We start from the raw sequence: 23,025 nt of genomic DNA, 5'->3' as shown, positions 1-23,025 counted from the left end.
CTGAGTTTTATAATTCAGTCTGATGTTTCACATTCCCACTAAACCAAGCTTTTTCTGCAAAAAGCACAAACATGAGAATAACTGCAAGAAGACAAGTACTGGAGCATATCCTTAGATCACGGAGTGTATCCTCCTAACTCTCCTGAGCCCTGCTTTCCCGTCTCTTCTTGGCCTGCCTTCCCAGTCACAGCCCTTGGCCCACAGAAAAATGTTGCAGCCAACAACTGCTCCTTTTCACAGAGACATAGGCAAGCTGCCAAAGAACAAGCACCAGTGTTTGAGCAAAATATTCCCTTCTGTTCTAGCACTGAAGCACAGGCTGCATGTATATACCAGGTAAATGTAGCATACGTAAGAGCCACTCTGAGACTGTCTTCTGACTTTATATACACCAATACAATTAAAACACTATTCAAGTTCTACCCCTTAAATTGTTTTTTAATCTTAAGTATCTATGAATGCAGTCATTCTGCAATCTCGGTATTTTGCAACCTAAATCAATAAGCCTCTGATTGGGAAATGGTATGAGGTGAATTCCCCACTCAGGAACAACAATACGTGCTGTTTTTCTATATTCTGGGAAGATGGCCTTGTCTTAGCTTACTCAAGCAAGAATTCACTTCAGGACTTCTGCCATGCTGGTCCATGCGGTAATTACGAGCATTGACATCAGGCTTAGAGACTTAGTAACTGCAAACATGACCCCTCTTCAAGAAACAGATCTTATGTATAGATGTTTACCTTAAATAAAATGCAGCTCCTGGTAGGTTTTGATAATTCTAATGGTGAAATAAGTGTTTTGAGCCAGTTAGAGGTTGTTTGTTTTTATTTTTGGAAGAGGAGGAGAAAAAAGCTGCTTCACTGCAGGCTGGCTTAATTGACCAGTGGTGTACGCTTAACTGGGTGATGAAGAGCTGGTAAGGGGGATCCTTCAGGAAGCCTTAGGATAATAGCGTTGCTCTGTACAACTAAATTCTAAGCATGAGATCATCTCATATCACAGTTCCTTCACATTATCCATATATGATGAAAGCATATGCATTAAGAATAGGAAGCAACAATTTTGCTGACTTGTCTTCAAAAAATAAACTCTTACTCTTTATTGACAACCAAGTTAACTGAAGTCATCAACACAAGCTCACTTTAAATTACAGATTTTAACAAATACTTCCTGTTACATTAGCAGTATGACTACTACAACAAAAAAATTAAGAACAAGAAAAACTTTGGAGTGGAAAGTTATGATTTATTGCAAAAAAAAAAAGCAAACACACCACTCAACAGAAGTCAATTGAGCGTACAAAATATTCCCCGAAGTGAAAAAGGCTGCTATGTATACAACGTACACGGAACAAATAAAGTAGAACAGTTAAATCTAGAGATAAGTCAGCTACAGTCTTACAAAGCCAGCTAACTTCCTCTAAGAAAGGCAACACTAGTATCTCAGCTAAAGCTTTGATGTACTGCATGAAACAGTTAGGCCTAACAGTCACTGAGGTAGCAGTGTGTTCATTTGGCAGATAAACAGACACTGACATCATCCGACCTGTTTAACCTCACCACATACTGTAAGTGCCTGGGTCCTACTCCAACAGTCTTACTGTAATGTAACATAAGGGCATGGTGTGCTTCTCACAGAAGGATCTGTGCTGTTTCCATGTCAAAATATAAAATCTAAAGTGTTCAAAGTTTTCTTTTTTAGAAGTACTTACTTATTGGCTTTTCCACAAGCAACAGTATTAAGAGATGGAAACCTGCTACTAATTCTCTATCTGTAGCTTCATTTCCTCTAGTGTAGTAACCAACTCTCCACAATAAAGTCTTTCCTGCAATTGAGATGAAAGAGTCAGACTGCATCCATCCAAGTCGGAAAGCTGTATTACTATAGCCCTATTCTGATGAAAATAAAAGCACTATTTGGGAATAGTGTAAGTCCTGCAAATCTGCCTAAGATTCTTTTTCATATCTGTATAAAGAAATGCTTTCAAGGCATTTGTTGTCCAAATTACAGATTTTGAGAAGAATAAAGTTTTGTTCTAATGCATGCAATAGCTTTTTTTATTGTTGTTGTTTAAATGACACTTGGAAAAATTGATTATTGATAAGACAATGTGAGGAAATTGTGAGAATCTAACAGTGAAAAGGGTCAAAACTAGTAGCCTAAAAAGGAAATTGTTCAAACAGGCATTAAGTGCAGAAACAGTACTCATATAAAACATAGTTCTGTAAACAAGAAATTAAACCCAAGTGATTTTACGAGTCTTCATATTATAACAGATATTTAAAGATTTCTTGCTCGATGGCATTGATCTGAAATAACTCTACACATTCAGCTTTTAAGAAAATATTAGAATAAGATATGTGGTCCTCTTGCTTTCTAAAAGGTCAAAAACCACTGTGGAATATTTCTGTCCTGAGGTCTGTCAAATATCACAGCCAGAGTCTACACTCATATTTCAAAAGCAGATATAGGCAATTTAGAAATGTCACTTTTATAGTTTAACAGTGAGTTTATTTAGTAAGTTCTTTTCATCAGGTTTCCATTAACCCACTCCTGAGAAATATTTTCTCAGTATTTTAAGACTTGTCTCAAATAATTAATTGCGAATGGGTAAGAACAGTGTATATAATTTAAGAGGAAAAAATATATATTACACCAAGTACTTCTACAGTTACTTTAAAAAGTAAATATTATTTACAGGAAAATGAAAAATTACATGCTTAAATCTTTCCCAGGAATGGCTTCTCGTGTTTGCAAACAATGAGAAAAAAATCTATACACCATGATTTGATCCTTAGGGGCTCATACCCTTAACGCTTAAGTCATGCAGACTCAGAAAATAAATTAAGGCATTTTCATCTTGGAAATCTGTGAGCTTAATTTTGAGATAAATACTGGATTCTTTTGACTGAAGTTCTGGAGTGTAAAACTCATCTCTAATGAATAAGAAAGCACTGTGAACAGCTCCCAGTCAGATACCTGTCAGACGGATGTTGGCTCAGTACAACCGAATTTTTAGGGAGAAGCTCATTTCTTTAAGAGCCTGAAAATTTAAGAGGCACTTTAATATACACATTACAGATCCCAGAGTTTTCCCACTTTTTTTCTATGCTTGCTGAGACCACAAAAACCGGTCACACTTGTCCAACATAGACTGAATCAGGGCTCTGCAAGAAAATCAAAGGAAAAGAAAAGGTTAAACTGTTGAAAAAAAATAACAATAGAAACAACTGTTTTGCTTTTTAAAGCATTTTGTCAAAAATTGTCAAAAACACGATTACATATCATGACATCACCATGCATGCTTTCTCTGGAGGGGTTGGATCAGACTCTCTACAAGACGAAACTTCCTTCACATATATCTAATGTATAGTTTTCCATTTCCTTTTTGCCCCCCCATTTTAAGGTAGCTACATTGCACAATACATAGTTCTTAAAAGAAATTTTTTCAGTGAGTTTAAAATTCAAGGCAGAAGTGTGAAATATTTTATCTTTTTGTTAACTGAAAAGAAACTTTAAAGCACCAAGAAGATCTAAAACGAATGGTGTGCATATACAGATCTTCCGTTGATGCATCATCTTACCTTTGCCTTTTCTCAGCAATTCTCAGTATCTCACACACTCCAGTAAATCTCTCAGACAATTCTAGCATCACGCCACACTCTTGCAATAGAGGCAAGGCACGATTTGGGCCAATGGCCTTTGCTAGTAAGAGAGCTATGTTTTCTCCAGTAATGCAGTTTGGCCAGCTGGGGCTACCGTCGCTGGCAGCATTTCCATTCTGTGGGCCATGGTGGTGGAAAACAGCGCTGTGATTTTGTGCGAGATGCAGAAGAAACTTCCATTCTTCTATAGTCTCTGGAATTGAACCTAGATGCAAAAACAAATTTGTTACCTTGTTTGTAAAACAAGGTTTATTACAAGCCTACTGTTTTAAACAGATCCATACCTAAAAAGGAAGCTAGCTATCCTGTTTTTCTCTTTGGAAATGCAAGAAAATCAAGTGTCATCAACAAGCAAATTGCATACAGAACTGTATTCCCTTGACTGACTCAGTGTCAAGATTCAGTGCAAAACCTCGCAATACTTCAGCATTGGAGGCTTTGTCAAGTCAAAAAACATAGAATTGTTTCATCTTAAGGCTACCGGGACAATACTTTGCTCATTGCAACTTTGTGTGTATAAACATGTGTAGTGGGGGGAGTTCTGTGCCGCATAGGGAGGCTAGCTTTTCCTCCAAATCTAGCTTTTACTCCTGATAAACAACCCTACATTCCTGAGGTGTTAAATGTTTTCTAGAGTTACTGATTTCATGAAACACCATGTGAAGATGCTAGAGCATAACACCCACTTAGGTTTTTCAAATATGCTGCTGTACACCAAGCAAGTGGGACTGCTACCAAAACACTTCAAAAATAAAAAAGAAAACAACCCACCACCAACAGAAACAGCTTAACTCCACTTTTGAGAAACTTAATCAGCAGAGACTAAGGGCAGTTCTGATGTTGCAGAAATGTGTACACAGCTTAAGATTCACTAACCATCTTCTTCATTCAATAGGCTCAAATCATCCAAATGAGCAATATTAGTAAAGGCTTCTATTCTTCTATCCAGCTCCAAACAGAGGAAAAGGTAACCAGGCCAAAACCTTAAATAACAGAGTAAAAATTTCCAGGAATCAAATATTCATCCTAAACTGAAACGAAGAACAATTAAATATTCACTTAAGGAAGACAGAAGCAATTGCACTTCTTGAATGCCAACAATCATATGGCTCATCACAGAGCAGGCTCACAATGGTATCAGATGCATTAAATTGGACTCTTAAAATTCATCCTCAAAACAGGAAATGTTTTTGAGTGAAACTTGTTCAAGCTAGGAGCAGATAAGTGTTTTTTGTTTGTATCTTTTTGGGGTAAGAGTACCAATGAAGCAAGTATAAAGAATTAGCAAGCTTTCATCTTACCCATGTGATTTACAGATGTCTGCCATTTTCTCTTTTGTAACAAAATCAGCTGGGAGTTTAATCAAAAGCAGAATGAGCTGGCTGTAGCCCCATGTAAACAAATGCGATCGTGGCCTAGACAAATAAAATTTTTGTTTTAAAACATTAATGGTTTTCTTCAAAAAAAAGTTCTCTCTACAAGAAATTCAGGTTTATCAAGTAGAAGTAGGAACATTAACAAGACACGGCGTAGTCTCAGCAAGAACAGTCATTCAATAAGGTGTTACAGGTAGTTATTTAATCCTTTGGTTGCTTCTGCTGAACTCTGCAATATGCAAAATGCTCCAAGGATTCACTGACATCCAAAGTGTCATATAAAACCTAAGCCTCCCTTTTTGCTGCACTCAGAACCTCAGGTGAACTCCGCTTTACCTGGGATTTCCTTCCACATCCACAGTATTTGCTCTTTGTGGTGCATCAAGAGAAACTGCCAAGCACAACCAATCCAGTCGTATTGATTCCGGTTGCAGAAGAGATCTAAGAAGAGATGGCCTACAAAACAAAGCACATGGGGAAAAAATACTGATTTTAAATATACCAGATACATGGAGACGTAAAAATTGCACATGAGCAAATAAATTAATCATGATTAAAATTAAGTATGGAAAAAACTAGAATCATTTATGTTCCTAGGAACTGAAGGGAACCACTGAAACCCATGAAGTTGACAGAGGTTGGATTCCCCTTGCTTTTTTTTTTCCCCCCTAAATACTGTCTAACCTGGGTATGCTGAACAGTAGGCACAAGAACAAAAATAGCAGGTTATTTTGAAAGTATGTTGCAGAAAAAAATATTAGAACTAGTACCTAAGCTAATAAAATCCATACTGATAAATCAACTAAAACTGGCAGAATGATCTGAAAACTAATGATAAAGAGCACCAAGCATAGAAATATCAAAACAGTTAAACAAAAAAAAAATTACAGCCATGTGATGAAGGCAGCACACAGGTGAAAGGCTCTCTATTCTCTTTACCTTTTATCCTCTGGCTGTGACTTCAGCAGGCTATCTAAATATGCTAAAAAGTGAGCTGGATCATTCCAACAAAGCTGCTTGATATCAGAAGGTGAAATAGAGGGGTGGAACTTGATTAAGGGCCGAAGAGCTGTTTCCCCAAATTTTTCATAAAGCCTGAAGAGAGACAGAACAAAAAACATTTTCAGAAAGGTGATCTTCTGAAGAGATTCCCAGAAAGCTTCATAAAGTGTGAAGCTCTCAAAACCAATTCCTGCTAGCAAGTTCACAACATGGAGAAGAGGAAAAAAAAGGACTTGGCTACCTTTGAGCATGTACCAGTAACAGAGGGCCATCATCCCAGGGCCCCAGGTCATGCAACAGTTTCAGTATTTTCAACATATCTTCATTTTCCATTGCCAAAGCAACAGGACTGTGACAAGTTAGTTCTGAAATAAATCAGTGCACATGTTACAAGATACAAACAATGTTTTGCCTTAACACACACAAAGCTGTTGTTACATGTACAGATACAAGTTACCTTTTCTACTTCCTTAGAACAGTAGCAACAAGAGAACACTTGATCGGAAGTCAACATCACTTGGAGGCAGGGCTTCCAAGTTTGAGTTATAAATGATACAATGAAGGCACGGAATAATATTCTTGATATATTTCTCATTTCTGAAGTCTTTGGACTTCAGAGGATGCAGTTTTTCTCTAGTAAAAAAAAACAAGTGCACACTGCAAGACATATGGCTTGCTGAATATAATGTAGATCTGCAGTTTTCAGTATAGTATGTTTTGTTTCTATTAATAAATAAAAACTTCAGTTTGGTCACTGAATTCACAGAAAGCAGAATTCATCATAAACCAAGATCCTGATGAAATGTTGGTATCAGTCTACAAACACGAGTACAGTCCAACTGAGAGCAAACTGGGAATGTATACGTTACTTTAAAGCTCTCATGAAGACACAAATTATGAATAAATTCCAAGAAACCCAGCACCACATGCCAACCATCAAAGCAAGATTCTGTTCTTTGACTGATCTCTGTTAGTGCCAAATTAATGCTAAGCCTTTAAGTCACTCTTAAAAGAAAACACAAAGCAGAAGCTGCATACAGAGAACAGACATAGTTCTGTTTTCCAGTATAATCAGGAAGCTTTACTTCAATAAGACTAAAAAGAAATCAAAAATGTCAAAAGGATTTCTGCAGAAAAGGGAAGTTTGAAGTGATCACAAGCCATTCACTTGCATGGGACCATTCAGCCTTTTTTCACACTAATGACAGTGCTCTTTAAGTCAGGCCTTCCATTTCCAATGCAAATAATGAAGTCCCATCTCCAACCTTCTGCCTTATTTCTATAGATATTTGATTTTACATAAGATTTTTCTGCTCGTTGAAGGGCATGTATTTGCTTTCACAAAGATCTGGTCTGTAATTGCCACACCATTCAACCAACAAGCTCCATATACACTAACAGCTTCAGAAGTAGTTTTTATGGAATTGCAAAATGAGGCTCCTCTCTCCTGGGAGCCAGTAGTTTTTCCCTATATTAGCCTTCTGGGGAACAGCACACAAACCCCAAAACAGAACAAAACCTTCCACCTACCAATCACCTTTCCCCACTATATTCACAGAAGGAAAATTTGCAGGCATAAATGGGAATATTCAAACTTTATTTTCTTTTTCTTCCCAAACAAAAAGTCTTTCTCTCAGTCTACTAGTAATAAAATTTTCATTAGTTACCTTTCAATCCTGCAATATATGTATTCCATACATTAGGGCTGTTTGCATACGTGGTTATAATGCACTGCTTTAGTCTTTTCAAATCCAGAAGAAAGAAGTAGCTTTGTATAAACCTACAAGCCAAGGTTGACAAAGTTGCTAATGGCAGACCTTGATCAGAGCTTTCCTCTGCATCACCATTTCCACAAGAAAACACACTTAGCTCAAAACACAGAGTTGTCAGCTCCACAAGATCTTTCTGAACATCTGGTTCTATGTCACATGGAGCAGAAATTTGAAAGCAGTCACCCAAAGGTCCCTTGAAATTAGTACTATTTTCACATACGGTTTGGCTTTCACAAGTTTCATCACTACTTTCAGTGCAGTCTTCCAAGATACTATTCGGTTCTTTTTCTGCTAGGTCTCCACCAGTTGGATCTACTTGCAGGTTTTCCTCCAGGATTTCCCTCTGTTCTTCAGCACATCCAGTCTTGCTCTTCCTAACAGAGGAATCAAAACACTCTCTGCTGCCAAATTTTTCTTCCAGATAGACAAGCCATTCTCGTAAAACACTTCTCATGCACTGTGGTTCTAACAAAACCAGGGGATCCTGGAGTTTGGCTCTGTAGGAAAAAAAAAAAAAAGAAACTTGCTAAGTTGCTTCACAGCTGTAAGACATCACAAGTGAAATATTATGTATGTTTTGTCCAACTCAAAGTATACTCCTGAACTTGACTTACAGTTAGCTGCTTTTTTGTGGTTTTGAATGCATCAAACAAAATTTAAGCTACTTGCACCATCTGCATTTGCTGCTGTACTTCCCGATTTCCCCAGGCTTTCTTTCAGAACTGATTTTTCACAGAATAGGTTAGAAGAGACCTCCAAGATCACTGATTCCAACCTCTGACCTAACACTAACAAGTCTTCCACTAAACCACATCACTAAGCTCTACATCTAAATGTCTTTTAAAGACATCCAGGGATTTTTTGTTAGGTGCATTTGTGTGTGTGTGTGTGCACATTGTGTTAGTGATTTTTTTTATTATTTTTTTGCCACTGTCGTAGGTTGGTTTTTGTTTGTTTTAAGCATGCTTGCAGTTAGGATATAGTTACTCGGTGTTACACTTTTGTCCTAACCAAGCTTATAGTGGGTTTTGCTTCGTTTTAAACAGGGGAAACAAATCATTAACCAAAATGAGAGCCTTACAGGTAACATTAATAGACATTTACAACATTACTTTTACATGTTTGCAATGAAAAAAATCAGTCATTTTTCTACTAAAGCCCAACGTATCTAGACACTAAAAATTGCCCAGCTTACATTGCTTCTGCTGTTGCAGCCTTGAGATCTCTTAGATGATCCTCTTCTGGAAGCTGGCAACTCTGTGGTTCTGATCTAGAAAAATACATTCATCTCAGCCTTCACTGAAGCATTGTATTTAATAATTTACATGAGGATTTTCCTCAGATTTGCCAGGAAACAACATAAATTCCATTATTAAAAAAATAAAGCTCCAATTTCTATAGAAGAAACAGCTCAACCAACAGAAGTTACAGATGAATTGGACATGAAGAGCAACCATAATGTTTCTGTGACCTTTATTATGGCTTCTGCTCTAACTACAGTAGATTTCTGAAGACACTAAATGAAAAAAAATATGACACCATATGAAAGTTACCATAAATTATCAAATTACTGGAATATGAAACAGTTAAACTCTGTGTTAACTGGACAGCCATTATGTTTTATAGGTACCATAACACACGGTTTGAGGGAGAAGTGTGTTGACTCCCCACTCTGTAAGTGCAGGACAAACTGCTGGACTCATACCCCAAGCAGCCATCAAAGGTGTGCTACATAAGAGTTGCTGAATACACTACATTCTTACAATTCAGTAACTACAGCACTGCGGAGACTGCATGCTCCAACATCCTGAACCAGTTTCTAGGTAAGAAGCCAGCAAGAACCAGCTAAACCCAGAGTAGCAAACAGCAGCTGTGAAAACACGAACAAACAAACAAACAACCTGAGCTCCCCATTCTCCTTGAAACAGCACATTTTCTTTAGATTGCTAGCCTCAGAACACCCAGCAAATGCAACTGCTAAGACAACATGATTTTGTACTCACACTCTCTCTTCCTGGGGAGATGCTACCAGACTGACAGCCACCTCCTGCTGGTGCTCGTCATCCTTTGCTTCTTGCCTCCCTCTAATATCAGGGCTCACATGAAGCGTGCCAATCTTTTCGGTAGTTTTACGTACAAAGCTGGAAACACTAGAAATCAGAAGTTCAAACACGTGAAATTCAAAGTTCACAACTGAAACAATCAAGCACTTTCTTTCCATTCAAACCATCGTTTCAGACATCTTTATAACCTGAAGAACTTCTGCGAAAAGGATCTTACCAGTGATGGCCAACGAGAACAAAAGTTCCACAAGAAAATGCTCAGAATTTGTGCTTGAGTCATGGTCCGTAATATCGGCACAAAGAATCAAAAATTGAAGTACTTAAGACTTGTTTTTTGCTGCTTGAAAACATAGGCTTTCACACTAACATTAGTGCTTAGATTTTGACATATTTGCACAAATAAACGCAGACTGGCTACATTTCATTTTAGGGCTAATAAAGCATCAGGAAAGCATTAGGAAATGATGGCCCTCTTAGTAGTAAGAAATGATTTTACAGCACTCAGAGTTAATTCTTCGATTATAAAGCTCACTAAAATCACCCTTCTCATCATCGATTTTTTTTTTCCTGCCAGGTGTTTTATTCAAGAGAAATCCCAATGATCACACAGAAACCCATTTCTACCATAAGGAGAACCACATTATCCACAGTTGAATGAAGAACTCAGCCTCTTGCTTTCTGACTAAGAACTAGTTTAGGAGCATTAAAAAGCAAAACAAAACAAAACAAAACACACACACACACACCTTCTTTTAGGATTACAGGGAAACTTTAAAAAGCAATAGTAAAAAAAAGCAACTGTTTTACTTTATTTAATCATAAATAGAACATAGAGGGTACTTACTTTTAAGTTCTAATTACTATTACTGTTTACACTCAAACTCCTAAAAGTTGCTTATGATTTAGAAAGAACTCATAACAATGCATGTATGTCTGAAACCTGTTCTGAGATACTCACACTATTGATATCAACTACATTTTTTTGTTGCAGAATATAATTGACATACCTAAGTGATTAAAGAAGAGGTAATATTCAAACCGTCATTATGGAGCAGTAACATTTTGTTGAGGAACACACCAGTTTCACAAGAATTATTTAAGTTATGTTTTTATCACCATTGGCTTTATATGTTGCAGTGAGTTTTTAAAAGGCAATTTGATTTCTGCACAAAATGGACGCTACCATATTTACTTGCACCTGGTGTAAACTACCATTATTCCACAAACATTTAAGGAATTCATTAGATTTACTGAAAGGTGCATATGTGAGGAGAGAAAGATGGCAGGCTAGACGGTACACTTCACAAGTGTGTTTTGGCAATATTCAAATATTGGCACCATTCAAATATTTTAATTTCTGCCCACAAGCCCCTATCATTTAGAAATCCAAGTAGCACAAAAGCTAAATTCTAAAATAATATTTTTAGTAAGTTTCTTTTTGAGTACAAACCACTACCACTGTTTACAAGGTTATGTTAAATATTCTTAGCAGACATTCAGAACAGTAAGGCTGAAATCTTGGCTGCACTGAAGCTTGCAGCAGCTCTTCGGATCTTCATTAGAGTCAAGATGAAAGCTTTAAATAGCCTAGCAAACCTGACTGCATCTGCAGTGTTTCATTTCAGGTGTTACACTTTTGCAGAACAGAGTATGAATTAAAACAGACAATGCTACAAATTCAGAGAACATAAAAGGGAAGGATGTAATGGATGAATGAACCTCCTGCAAATTTTACCTTTCTTTCACAGCTTGGAGAGAGACGAGAGGAGATGGGGAACGAAATGACAAAGGAATACTGAATGGGAGAAAAGTCTCACTCCGGTCAGCCTCAACCGCCACAGATGCATGAGATACATTGTCTAACAAATGGAATTGAAATAAAGAGTCATGAAACAATGGCCTGGCAAAAATGAAACAATGAAATAAAGCCGAAGTCACTAATTTATTGCTAGCTAATCTGCGTGGGATAATCATATTTTTCAGTATTTCACGTTGAAAATTATGTGGAGACAGAAAAGCACTACCTAGTCTCACGGACCATTTTATTACCAACTTCAAACCTTTTGGTTCTATAATAAGGCAAATAACATTCAGCGACAACTGTCTGAAAACTTACAATCTATACGTAACCTTACAGCTCATTTCAGAGACAATAAACTTAATTTAATTCACTGTTAGTTATTTAAGCAGATACGAAATTTTAATGTGGTAATATGCATCAATTCACACAGCCTTATTTCCTAAAAGGGAAACTATCTCTGAAATACAGAAACACAAATCTTGGTTAAGGTGTAAATCACTCCTATTTGAAGGGACTTCAAAACACAATTAAATCCACAACTCTGGCTTTTGACAAGAATCACAGGAAATACGGAGCCCCTGACTTGTTCCTCTTCACTTATATACCTACCTGTATCTACAGGGTGTTTTGATTAGTCATTTCCTCATACAAGCACACTTAAGCATTACACTTAAGGGGTGTAATGAAGAAAAAAGGATACTTTTGAGTAAGAATGACACTGTTTTGCAACAGTCAGACCTATCTGCACTGCTGAGAAGAAAAGACATTGTGCTATTACAGAACTTCCAACAGAATCCACTCTCCCTCAATAGGGCCTAAAGGTCACAACTGACTGGGACCAAAAGGCTGCTTTTGTTCATTATACAAATTAGCAACCTAAAAAACTTGTGACATCTTACGTAAATATGATCAGGGAAACCAGCTGCAGCACAGCAAAAAAAAAATAAAAATGAAGTCATTCATTAAATCTATTGCTTTTAAATACCAAATGAAGTACATGTGCTTCAAGAATCATCTAGAACCTCTCTACCTTGGAACAATTAGCAAATTTGCTATCACTTACTGAACAGATAGAAGAGTTTTAACTCACAATGCTCAAGAACTACGACCCTTCATTTTAGAGTTTTAATGTTAGGGAACCTTCCTGCACATTTTCTCACTTGTCGTTTTTTTGGGGAACGAAGGTAAAGAGACAAATGTAAGCATAAGGGCTACAAACATCATGTACCTTAGTCAGCAGGACACACAAACAGAGAAGCAAAAATTCTCCCACTCTACTGTGGCTTTCCTCCAGCAAAGCATGCAAATTGTCTTCCTCCTCAAACATCTCTGCAACAGCTAAGAGCAGCCTTTTTATTGGAAAGCCTCTCTACCGCACCCTGAACTAAACAAGCTCCTTATCATCCCAGGTTTCTTCCTCTTCAGAGCAGAGAACAAGACACATTATTTCACTATGCTTCATCTAGCAACAGGTATTCGTTAAGAAAAACTCCCTGAGTAGTTAAAATGTTAGATATTAACAATCATATCATTCCCATGCTAATGTATAAATGTGTAAGAGGTGATCCCCTTTACAGATGAAATCCTGCAAGAAAGCTAAGCCTACTCCTCCCTAAGCCTACTCATTTTCCCCAATATAGAAATAATGCCAGAGACAAGACTAATAAATTCTTTCCTGTAGCCAAAAAGGCTGGAAGGATAGGGACATCAAACAAATCTCATTTGAAGCTCAATTAACACTGCCACAGTCAGCCAAGACAGTCTCAGCATTAATGCTGAATTGCACACAAAGGGGGAAAAAATTTTGAGTTAATCTCTAGCTTGGGAAAAGCCCTCTGGACCTTTTGTATCGCTTCTCATTTTTGTTTATGTGTTATTTCTGTAGAGCCAGTATTTCACCCCAATGATTCAAGAAAGAGTTTGACTAGAGGATAGGATAATTGTGTTTCCATTGAAAAAATTAGAAAATTTAATTATAGATAACTTGGTAGGAGAAAATAAGAGCATAGAGCAAATAAATTCTTGTAGAATAAATAAATACCTCATCTGAAGAACATATTTTCATTAAGAAACATTACCAAGTTCCACCTGTTCATCTTCCTGGTGTGCAGGAAATTCTTTAAGTCTCTCATCTTCTGAGAATGTTTGACTGTGGAGAGAACATGAGTCTTCATCGGACTGACTGCCTCGTCGACTAATAACACGATATATACCCGAGTCCAAGACACTGAAGCTTTCCTGTCAGACAAGGGAGAAGGACCAGATGTTTTTCGAGTTGCACTTCCTTGTTCAACTTCCTGCAATGAATTGAAACAACCATCCCAAGAGAAATAACCTCACAGCCCTTCATAATTCTCTATCTGAGAAAGCCCTATGGAAGATCAGATTACTGACAGATCCAGAACAGCTATGGACACACGTGCTGTTCAACTCGTAGTCCAGTGACATTATAAAGATTCACGCACTGCAATTGCTTTCAGGAAAGCAGCCTGTAGAACAACTGGCACACTTAGTACAAGACCATGAGACAAAAAAACATCTTGGCTTTAGTCCCGTATGTGAACCAGCCACTTCACCCCATGTACCTACATCCAGACGAGTCCATGTGCTTTCTACCAGTAAACCATACCTAGCTAGCACAACTATGGATCCTCTAAAACCGTCTGCTTCTAGACACATGGACATCCTTTGGCTCATGGTCAGTCCACATAGTTTACTTTGCCAATGGAAAGAACTCATTTACCATGTCCAGATGGAATTTATGTTACTGTTTTTTAAGCTTCACTTTTTAAATACTTAGATCAAAAGCAACTCATGTTGTATTAACTATGGAATGTTTTGTTTTTTCCTTTGAGCTTTCTGTTTGAGCTGCAGAGTGAGACCATTTTTAAAACAGGGCAAGGACAGCTCTGAACATTCAGACATTCAGCATTCACCAGATAAGACAACAGTTATAATCAAGATGACCTTTACTGAAGCACGGCAAGGTACAAAACTCAGCTGTGGAGAAAGCTTTCTTTGTGTGCTTCTTTGTATCTATCTTTGTCCATTTCTTAACAGTTAGCCATAAAATAACACAGGAAGACAGGGGTGTAAGAGCCTAAAGAATGCAAGCAGTATTATTTCATGCCTCCCTACCCCAAGTAACTTTAAAAAACAGTATTATCGCCTATAGTAGACACAGGGAAATCAAAAGCCTCATCTACAAAGAAAATAACAAGATGGTTTTAAGACAAAGATAAAACTTCTAGCTAACATTTTTGGCATTACCAATACACTTACATGAGATGAAATGCTACTCCTCCTACTGCTGCATGCAGAATCTAGAGGTTCCACTTTCAAGATCAGTTCCTCCAGACGTGAAATGAGGTCCTGCTGGGTTGAGGCATCCAGCTGAGACTTCAAGTGTTCCAGCTTGTCTAGTGGCAAATTTTTTCTTGCCTAAAAATACACAGGGAAACAGAAACATTATTATTTCTAATGCATGCATGAAAAAATTAACAAGGAACTACTTATGCAGGCTAATTTTCATACTAAAACTATAAGGTCTAGCAGACTTCTTAAAATCTACGAAAATATGAACCTTGGAAACCCGTGGAACTTACTGTAAGAGAACAGGGAACAAAATGGAGTTACATTGCACATTTACAAAGAGGTATTTACTTACTCTGCAAGAAACTATTGAATTTTGGAAGAGACAAGAGACCCTGGCAGCAAGAGTCCAGAACCCTCTTCTTATCAGACGATCTACACAGCGGTCTACCAGCAGAAGGGAGAGGTGTACAACTTTTCCATTTGTATGCAGACAGAACAGTTCACTCTTGTAAACTGCAATATCCTGAATATCTGCAAAACCAGATGCACAGAAGAAGCATGTTAAGGACTGAAATTATTCATCAGGATTCCTTTTTGTTCCTGAAGGAAGTTGAAAACCTATTTCCTTGAGCACAAGTACATGCAACAGCGTAATACAAGTGGTATGGAGAACAAACACTGAAGAGCACTAAGCTAGTATCTAACAACTATAAAGCACAATTCAAGTATCAAAACTTTCCAGAGTTGCATTTCTAGACTGCACCCAGAAGTACACTTAAGCTACTTAAAGTTCCCTTTTCCTTTGAAGGATGAAAAATGAAACAAAGACTGATAAATATGAGAGAGGTACACCATTATTAGCTTTGAAAAAATAACAAAAAGATTTTGTAGGAGAAAACCTCTTTGACCTTTCAGCAGTTTCCAGAGGAAATAGTTACGCTATGTGCAAACACTCAAAGACAAAGGCATCGGAAACTTAACACCAAAAGGTGGGAGGGAGGCAGAAGGAAGAAGTGACAATGCCCAACAGTTGTAGGACTGTGCCTATAACCATATACATACAACTATTTATGAGGCGTCACTCATGTGACAAACAAATATATTCACTGGTTAGACAGATGTTAGAAAAATATTTTTTTCAGCTTTCAGCAGTTTGATTATCCTTCACAGGATACCTGGGAATAAACAGCAATGGGGAAAGAGTACTGTGGGTTTTGTTATTACCTCACAGTATTTTGTTACTGTACTTTAAGATTCACTTTATACCAGGTTTTGTTTCTCAGAAATATGGAGGCTGGAAGGGGTGGGGAGAAGGTTACTAGTCAAGGGTATGTCTGACAGATGACAACAAAAATGATTTCTCTGATAAATGTTCTGCAATCCAGCTGCAGAAATAGAGCCTGAAAGGCTTTGTGTTAGACAAGGACTTCAGATACAGCAAACATAACAAACCACATTACAAACTAAGATTCTTAAAGTTTACCTTTTACTTCACTCCAGAGTAAGACTTGAACACTCTGGGGAACGAAGATATAAATGCCTCTTTCCGTCCAGGTCACAACATAATGCTCACTGCAAGCAAAGCAGATGTTGACCAGGAAAAAATTAATTGCAGTAGTCACTGTAAGCCAACATCATCCCTACATACATTAAGTACAGCAAATGAGACAGTTGTTTAACATGATATTTGGAAAACTCTTACGCAAAAACATTAAGTTGATAATACTAATTAGGAGTATACACAACTTATTAAAGGATTTTTAAATCTACTTTATCAACAGGAAACCAATACTCACGTCAAATACAGTAGCTTGGGGAAAGATAAAGATTGTGGAGAGCAGCTGGAAGTTGTGCAGTGAGGATCCATCCTGTAAAGAAAAATGATCTATTACAAAACATAACCATAACAGTATCACACTCTTAATCCTTTAAATCTAAACCTGGCTTAAATGTACAGTCTTGTAACAGCAAAATTCACTGCTATAGTCACAGAGAGATCTACAGAACCAAGGCTTTAGCAATTTTAGTTAATTACTTAACTACTGCTTTTCATTATTAGATGGAAACATGTTAAGATGACAGCTAGGATTAAAGTTTGACTGCACTGGGAGTTTATTTCATCTCAGCTGGTCTTGAAGTCCCTAGCTTGTTTATCACCGGTAAGGCTCATGCATTACCTGAGAGTAACAACAGGGAGAGGCGGTGATGAGAGCAGCTGCTTGAACTGATGCGTGCTTTGCACTTCCCCATCAAAGTTCACCTCCCACATCCTTGAGCCAGGCCGTGCACAATATATTAGTGGTTGCTGATTACCACTGTTTTTTCCAGCAGGGAAGAAACATGCTCCAAATTCTCCATCTCTTTCTTTGTTACCAATTTTCCAAAACTTCTCTCTAGTGGAGAAAATGCATTTGTTAAGGCAGCATTAACAGAGGCTCTAATTAATTTTATGTTGTTCTTGAAGAATAAAAATACTAAATCCTAACTGCTGAACTGATCGTTTGTTCTCTAAACTCTGAAATTAAAATTCTGAAGCCTGCATAAAGTTTGTAACATATAGGGTGCAGCAATATTTATTAGTTTAAGTAAAAACTCAGATCACGAGCTTTTTTTTCCTCTTTCAGCAATTGCTGAAAAAAAGTCTTCTGCAGTCAATCCTCCTGATTGCAGAGCAGCCTTGCAAGTCCAATATTTTACAAGTAAAACATAACTTGCCTCTCTGTATCACACAAATAAGTACGTGTAAGTGAAGATATGAGCAGTCTTCCATCCAAATAATCGAGCTGAACAACACGGGAATCTACAGTGGTTATAATCTGAACGGGAAACATCACAAAAGTGGCAGCAGCCTACAGTTTAAAGAAAAAAGAAAAAAAATGTATACTGGGCCTCAGTTCAGCATAAAGATTATTTCATTAAGTTAAAATTGCATAATTCAGAAAAGGCTCACATACACTTGAATGTACAGCCTAAGACAAAGCAAGGCAATGCAGTTCCTGTCTTCTCTCCCCCATTGTGGTGGTTTTACCGTGCTAGACGGCTAAACACCACAACCGCTCTCTCACTCCCCCTCCTTAGATGAGGAGGGGAAGAAGTAAAGAACAACTCACGGGTTGAGATAAGGATATTTTAATTAAAGGGAAACAAAACTAATAATTATTAAGGAAAGATTATTATTAACTAAATTTAACTAAAGGGAAAAAAAAAAGGGAAAGGGGAAAAGGGAGGGGGGAAAGAAAAAAACAAGCAAAACAAATAAAGGCTATATGGAAGCGCAGAGAACGAAATTACTCTCTACTTCCCACAAATGAGCGATGCTTGACCACGTCCTTGAAGCAGGGCCTCAACGCACATAGCCAGCGTTCAGGAGGAAGACTGACTTTTTCACAAGAGCCCACCCCTCCCCTCTTCTTCCTTTTTTCCACCTTTTATTGCTGAGTGTGACACTACATGGTATAGAATATCCCTTTGGCTGGTTTAGGTCAGCTGCCCTGGTGATGTTTCTTTTCTCACCTTTTTGCCTACCCTCTAGGAGGATCAGAGAGAGTCCTGATGCTGTGCCAGCACTGCTCAGCAACAGACAACACTGGTGTGATACCACTGCTGTTCTAGCTACAAGTGCAGAGCACAGCACTGTATGGGCTGCTGCAGGGAAAGTTAATGTCCCAGCCAGACCCGGTACACCCATGAAACAAGGTTCTAATGCTTAGAGATAGAGGAATCTAAATCATCCTCTTCCCAAAACCATTACTGAAGTTTTCCATTACCAAAGTTTTAAGCAAATAAATCTTATCCTATAGCACACAGACTTTTTTATTTTTTTAAGAGTGGGTTTTTTTTTGTAACTTTACAAGGGTCCTTTACTCTTTTGTAAGCTCTGTGCACTTGCCAATGCTCTCAATTCTCCCCATGAGTACTTTCACCCAAGTCTTATAGAGACAGATCTGAGGGATTATTGAATACAAAAAAAAAATCCATCAGATTTAGGTGGTTTATATAAACTCAAACTTTTTCTATTACCCAGCAGTGAATTACCCAAATGCTCTTAATTACTCAAGTCTCTCAGCTTGCATGGGTGCCAGAACAAAGTCCTAGACAGACTTCTACTGGAAAATGCACTCCCATTTTCTAGTGGACAATCACCATGTTTGACAGTTTAAAACTGTCTTCTTATGAATGTTTTAACTGCTTACTTTTAACAAACTGCACTACGTTTGAGATTCAGTCTTAACAGGCCCAAGCAGGCACATATTTCATGGGTCTTGCCCTTCTCCACTATCCTTCCACGGCTGATTTTCTTGCTCTTTAAATGCAACATTCTTGCTACTTTTAAGACAATTTTCCTTCTAAAATCTCTCATGAGGGACGGAAACAACCTGAAGGAACATGCCTACTTCCACATTGTGCTGCATCTTACCAACTAAAAGGAGAAGTAAGTGACCCAGTCATGATAAAACTTGAAACACTGAAAAACTGGAAATCAGGCTGCTGCTATTCATTAATGTGAGAGCCTTTTGCACGAAGTGTAATTGGTTTAAACTTTGTGTCCACCCACCATTTGTTTTAACTATTCCACATCTTTAGGAATGGGAGTATCCACACAGAGGCCAAGAAATACACATTCAAGAAGGATAAACATGCACAGCTTTCATACTGATCCAGGAAGCCCAGAAAAAAAAAAAAATCAGCCTGTAACTGCTTTCTCAGACTGACAGATGAGCTGAGGACCAAAACATGTGGCTGACACTGCACCTGGAGTATAAGGGGTCCAAGGAGTCCATCAGGCTCAGAAATGCTGAAACTGCGTACTTGGATACTTGTCAACTCCAAGAGGAAGAAGCTCAGCCAGTACACACTATTTTAATACTGCTCTGTCCTATACTGAAGGAAATTCTATGAGACCATGCTTGATCTTGATCACAGCAAACAAATTTAAAATGAACTGTGGGTTTACTCAAATCTCTGAAGTCTGGACAAATTTCTGTCAGAACCTACCCACACAAAGTCAGCCTGAATCCAGCACCTCTGTGTTGCTAAATCACACAAAATTTTTAGTTCTATAGATTAAAAAACAGTTTTATGCTGAGTTACTAAATTAGCTAAAAAAAGGTTTGGGTATGGAATTGCAAGGATTTCTACTGTTATCTCAGTAGACTGTTTCTCCTGTGGTCAAAGCTACACAGAAAGTTTGCTTTCCCGACACCCAAAACAAATTTTCCTCTGTTCTACATCTCTTTAAAGAATAAAAAAAAAAAAGAATCCACACAGCACCACCTGGGAACCTCTTTATCTTGAAGTATGCGACACTTTACCTTTCCTTGTTTTGATGTGTTAATCTTGATGGCTGATACTTTTCCCACATGATCTCCTACAAAAACACGGAGGGCTGCTGTATCCCAACATAGAGCTGTGACTTTTCTGCCCTTATGCTCAGAGGAAACATAAATACGTTCTGGTTTCCCACGACGTTCCTGATTCAGCTCCCAGACTACTACGAGACCTTGGCTGCAACATTTAAAAAGAAAACACAGCTTGAGCATAAGTGTTCTAAAGGCATTCAACGTTTTATCAGCGACAAAAACACATTACCCCAAAGAAATATAAAACCTAAGCAAGAAGTTCACCTCAGAGCTGACATTGCCAGCAAGGATGCTGAGCATAAGGAAAAATATGCATTTAAATTTTAAACAACATAAGTGATATTAACTGCAACTTTCGCTCTGCCGCGTCACTGAAAACATTTCTTCTGATGCTGAAGGGTCTCAAGGGTACATTTATCATATCTTTGCATGCTGAGCTCTCTCATAGTTGTTCTGTTACAGAAATACAACTTCTTCCTAGAATAATTATGCCAGAAAAAAATATAAGCAAACTACACAGAGAATTATTCTGTTGAAGCCTGTACCAGTTAATTCCCTGTCCCCCTCCAAGTTCTCAGCAGATGTCAGCCTGAAACTTACAAGTTACTTCAAAATATTTATCCTCTGTTCGGGTTTCCAAGTACATCGCTCACCTGGTAGCAACAGCAACGTAGTCTTCATCATGCAAACAGCAGGCAACTCGGGAAATGGCACCTTCCTGAAAGTAAGGTATGGCAGTAAGCACAGGTAAGAAACATTCTTGTACTACCTTTGCCAGTACACAACTTTTATCTCTATGAAATAAGAGATTAATGTCAACAGCTGCTACCAGTTTGTGGTGATACAGGTGCTTTTGTTAGTTTGGGTTCTGTTGGAAAACACTGAACTTACTCTAAGAAGCAGTAGCCAACAACATAACTGGATCAAGAGAATCAACAGCTCATCCTCCAGCCTGGGAACACAGAAATCAGTCTCCTGTCCTTGTATCTATAGAAGCTGTTTTGCCAGAACTAAGCAAGATGTTTGCAACCTCCAAAGATGGTCACATTCATTTTATAGTGGGAGCAACAATGGCTCCCAGGAAACAGTATGCGGTGGTAGGAACAGCAATCCCTATTCCTTGACCTCCTTCAGAAAAAACAAGCAAGCCTACGTTTTCTTTACCTATTCAGGTAGTTCATAGTATGGATAACTACTAATGTTTGGGTATCCAAATGTTAGTTGTTCTGGTTACACATTCGAGGGTTTTCTTTGGACTCAAACATTCAGGGGGTGACTTTGCTGCTGTTGTTAAAAGTAAGATCTGGATAAGCAGAGTTCTGTCCCTCTCAAGCCGTTCCTTTCACACCTCATGAGACACATTACACCACACGCTCTGGGGACACAGACCAGTACCACAACCCTTTTTAACATGTAGCAGTTTGAAATATTACCTTATTTGGACAATTTAAGGAGCTGAAAATACCCATTGACTCTTTTAATAAAAATTAAAATTAAATCACATCTTTCCCAGTCCCAATTCCCCTGGATATTTTTCTCCAGAATACTTTACCCTTACCTTATGAGTAAGAAAGAGCCTTTGCTTCCAGCCATCTCTCTGTATAAGATTCAGTCCTCCTCCTGAGCTGCCCAGAGCTATCCATCTCCTCGACACAGCTATACATGTGCACTGAAGGCATACAAATCATAAGGCAGAACACACACACTGGTAAGTACAGTATCTTTTCTTCACATTACTATTTTTTTTTTTAAAAAAAAAAGTTCACTGCTTGCCAACTTCATGTGCAAGCTCAAAACACCAGCTGCAGAGCCACCACTAAAGAAATTAAAATTCCTCTTTCTGAGATCCAAACAAATGGTAGGAGATAACAACTACCTAAGATTGTATTTTTTACCCTGCAGTTGCATTAAAAAAACACTGCAGCAGGATTCTGTCTTCACTTCTTCTTTTTCTGTGATTCTCCACAGCACAACACCCATAAACTAACACACACAAACTCCCAAAGAACATGATAAAGCTTGTGGGCTAATTAGAACAACAACTGATTAGGATAACTTCTTAAATTGAATAACAAAAGCAAACATCACAAACTCACCTTCAGACGACTAGAATCCAGCCTGAGTGCAGAAAGCAATGGATCCAAACACTCAAACTCTGCCAGGACATGGTTGTAAGAGTCCGGAATGACTGGCGCAGAGGCCATAGGTGCATGAGGCTGGCAGCAGTCACTCATGGGTACATCACAGCTTCAGCACCTACCAAACAGAAGGAAGGTTCTCAATTAGCCCACTTTTTAGCGTTACAACAGATTTTTTGCGTTTAAAGAGACTATAACAAGAGGAGAAAAATGCTCAAGGCGCATTAGACCTCAGCACACCAACACCATACGCGCACCCGGTTTTAAACTCCTTAGCCCAGGTTCCGCAGGCAGACGCTTATTGATATTTAGCACCTACGCCCGGCCCCAGAAGCCTACCTTCGGGGGGCGTCACGGAGCCAGAAGCACTTTTACAGCGGGATGCGAGGAGTTCCGATGGGTGCGCTGCCCAGAAGCCCCCAGGCGAGCAGCTGGGGGAGGCAGGACGCAGGACGCAGGAGGTCCCGCGCGGAGCCCGCAGCAGCCCCGAGCCCCCCTCGGCAGCCCCAGGGGCCGCCCCCCTCGGCCGCCG

General features: G+C 38.4%; 1 protein-coding gene across 4 annotated transcripts; it reads right to left on the bottom strand.

The window, feature by feature from the left end:
- Positions 1-1,225: 1,225 nt before the first annotated feature.
- HPS5 (HPS5 biogenesis of lysosomal organelles complex 2 subunit 2) lies at positions 1,226-23,017 on the bottom strand. 4 transcript variants are annotated; one of them, XM_068683544.1, is made up of 23 exons: positions 22,751-23,017; positions 22,452-22,611; positions 21,914-22,024; positions 21,009-21,073; positions 20,308-20,500; positions 17,707-17,844; positions 17,173-17,384; positions 16,792-16,863; positions 16,479-16,567; positions 15,348-15,526; positions 14,963-15,121; positions 13,759-13,918; positions 11,615-11,738; positions 9,820-9,966; positions 9,012-9,086; positions 7,712-8,313; positions 6,286-6,409; positions 5,982-6,137; positions 5,379-5,498; positions 4,968-5,081; positions 4,543-4,649; positions 3,586-3,871; positions 1,226-3,168 (listed from the first exon to the last, which is right to left on the bottom strand). In XM_068683544.1, exons 2-23 carry the CDS (start codon positions 22,587-22,589, stop codon positions 3,108-3,110), a joined length of 3,432 nt encoding a protein of 1,143 aa, XP_068539645.1. In that variant the 5' UTR covers positions 22,590-22,611; positions 22,751-23,017; the 3' UTR covers positions 1,226-3,107. The 4 variants fall into 4 exon arrangements, 3 of the variants coding, with proteins under 3 accessions (XP_068539645.1, XP_068539644.1, XP_068539646.1); XM_068683543.1 differs by having other exon boundaries at positions 22,833-23,017; XR_011097040.1 differs by lacking the exon at positions 1,226-3,168 and having other exon boundaries at positions 3,733-3,871; positions 4,438-4,649; positions 22,833-23,017.
- Between the last annotated feature and the right edge of the window lie 8 nt (positions 23,018-23,025).

The sequence above is a fragment of the Anas acuta genome, chromosome 5, assembly GCF_963932015.1.
Source record: "Anas acuta chromosome 5, bAnaAcu1.1, whole genome shotgun sequence".
Taxonomy (NCBI): domain Eukaryota; kingdom Metazoa; phylum Chordata; class Aves; order Anseriformes; family Anatidae; genus Anas; species Anas acuta.
Note: the sequence above shows the minus strand (reverse complement) of the source record. Positions and strands in the feature narration are given on the sequence as shown.

Excerpts from the sequence above, each read along its gene's own strand:
- HPS5 (XM_068683544.1), bottom strand. The coding sequence starts at position 22,589 with ATGAGTGACTGCTGCCAGCCTCATGCACCTATGGCCTCTGCGCCAGTC. Across the intron at positions 17,845-20,307 it reads ACACATCAAAACAAGGAAAG|GCTGCTGCCACTTTTGTGAT; the intron begins GTAAAGTGTCGC and ends TTTAAACTGTAG. Across the intron at positions 6,138-6,285 it reads TTACTGGTACATGCTCAAAG|GCTTTATGAAAAATTTGGGG; the intron begins GTAGCCAAGTCC and ends GTCTCTCTTCAG.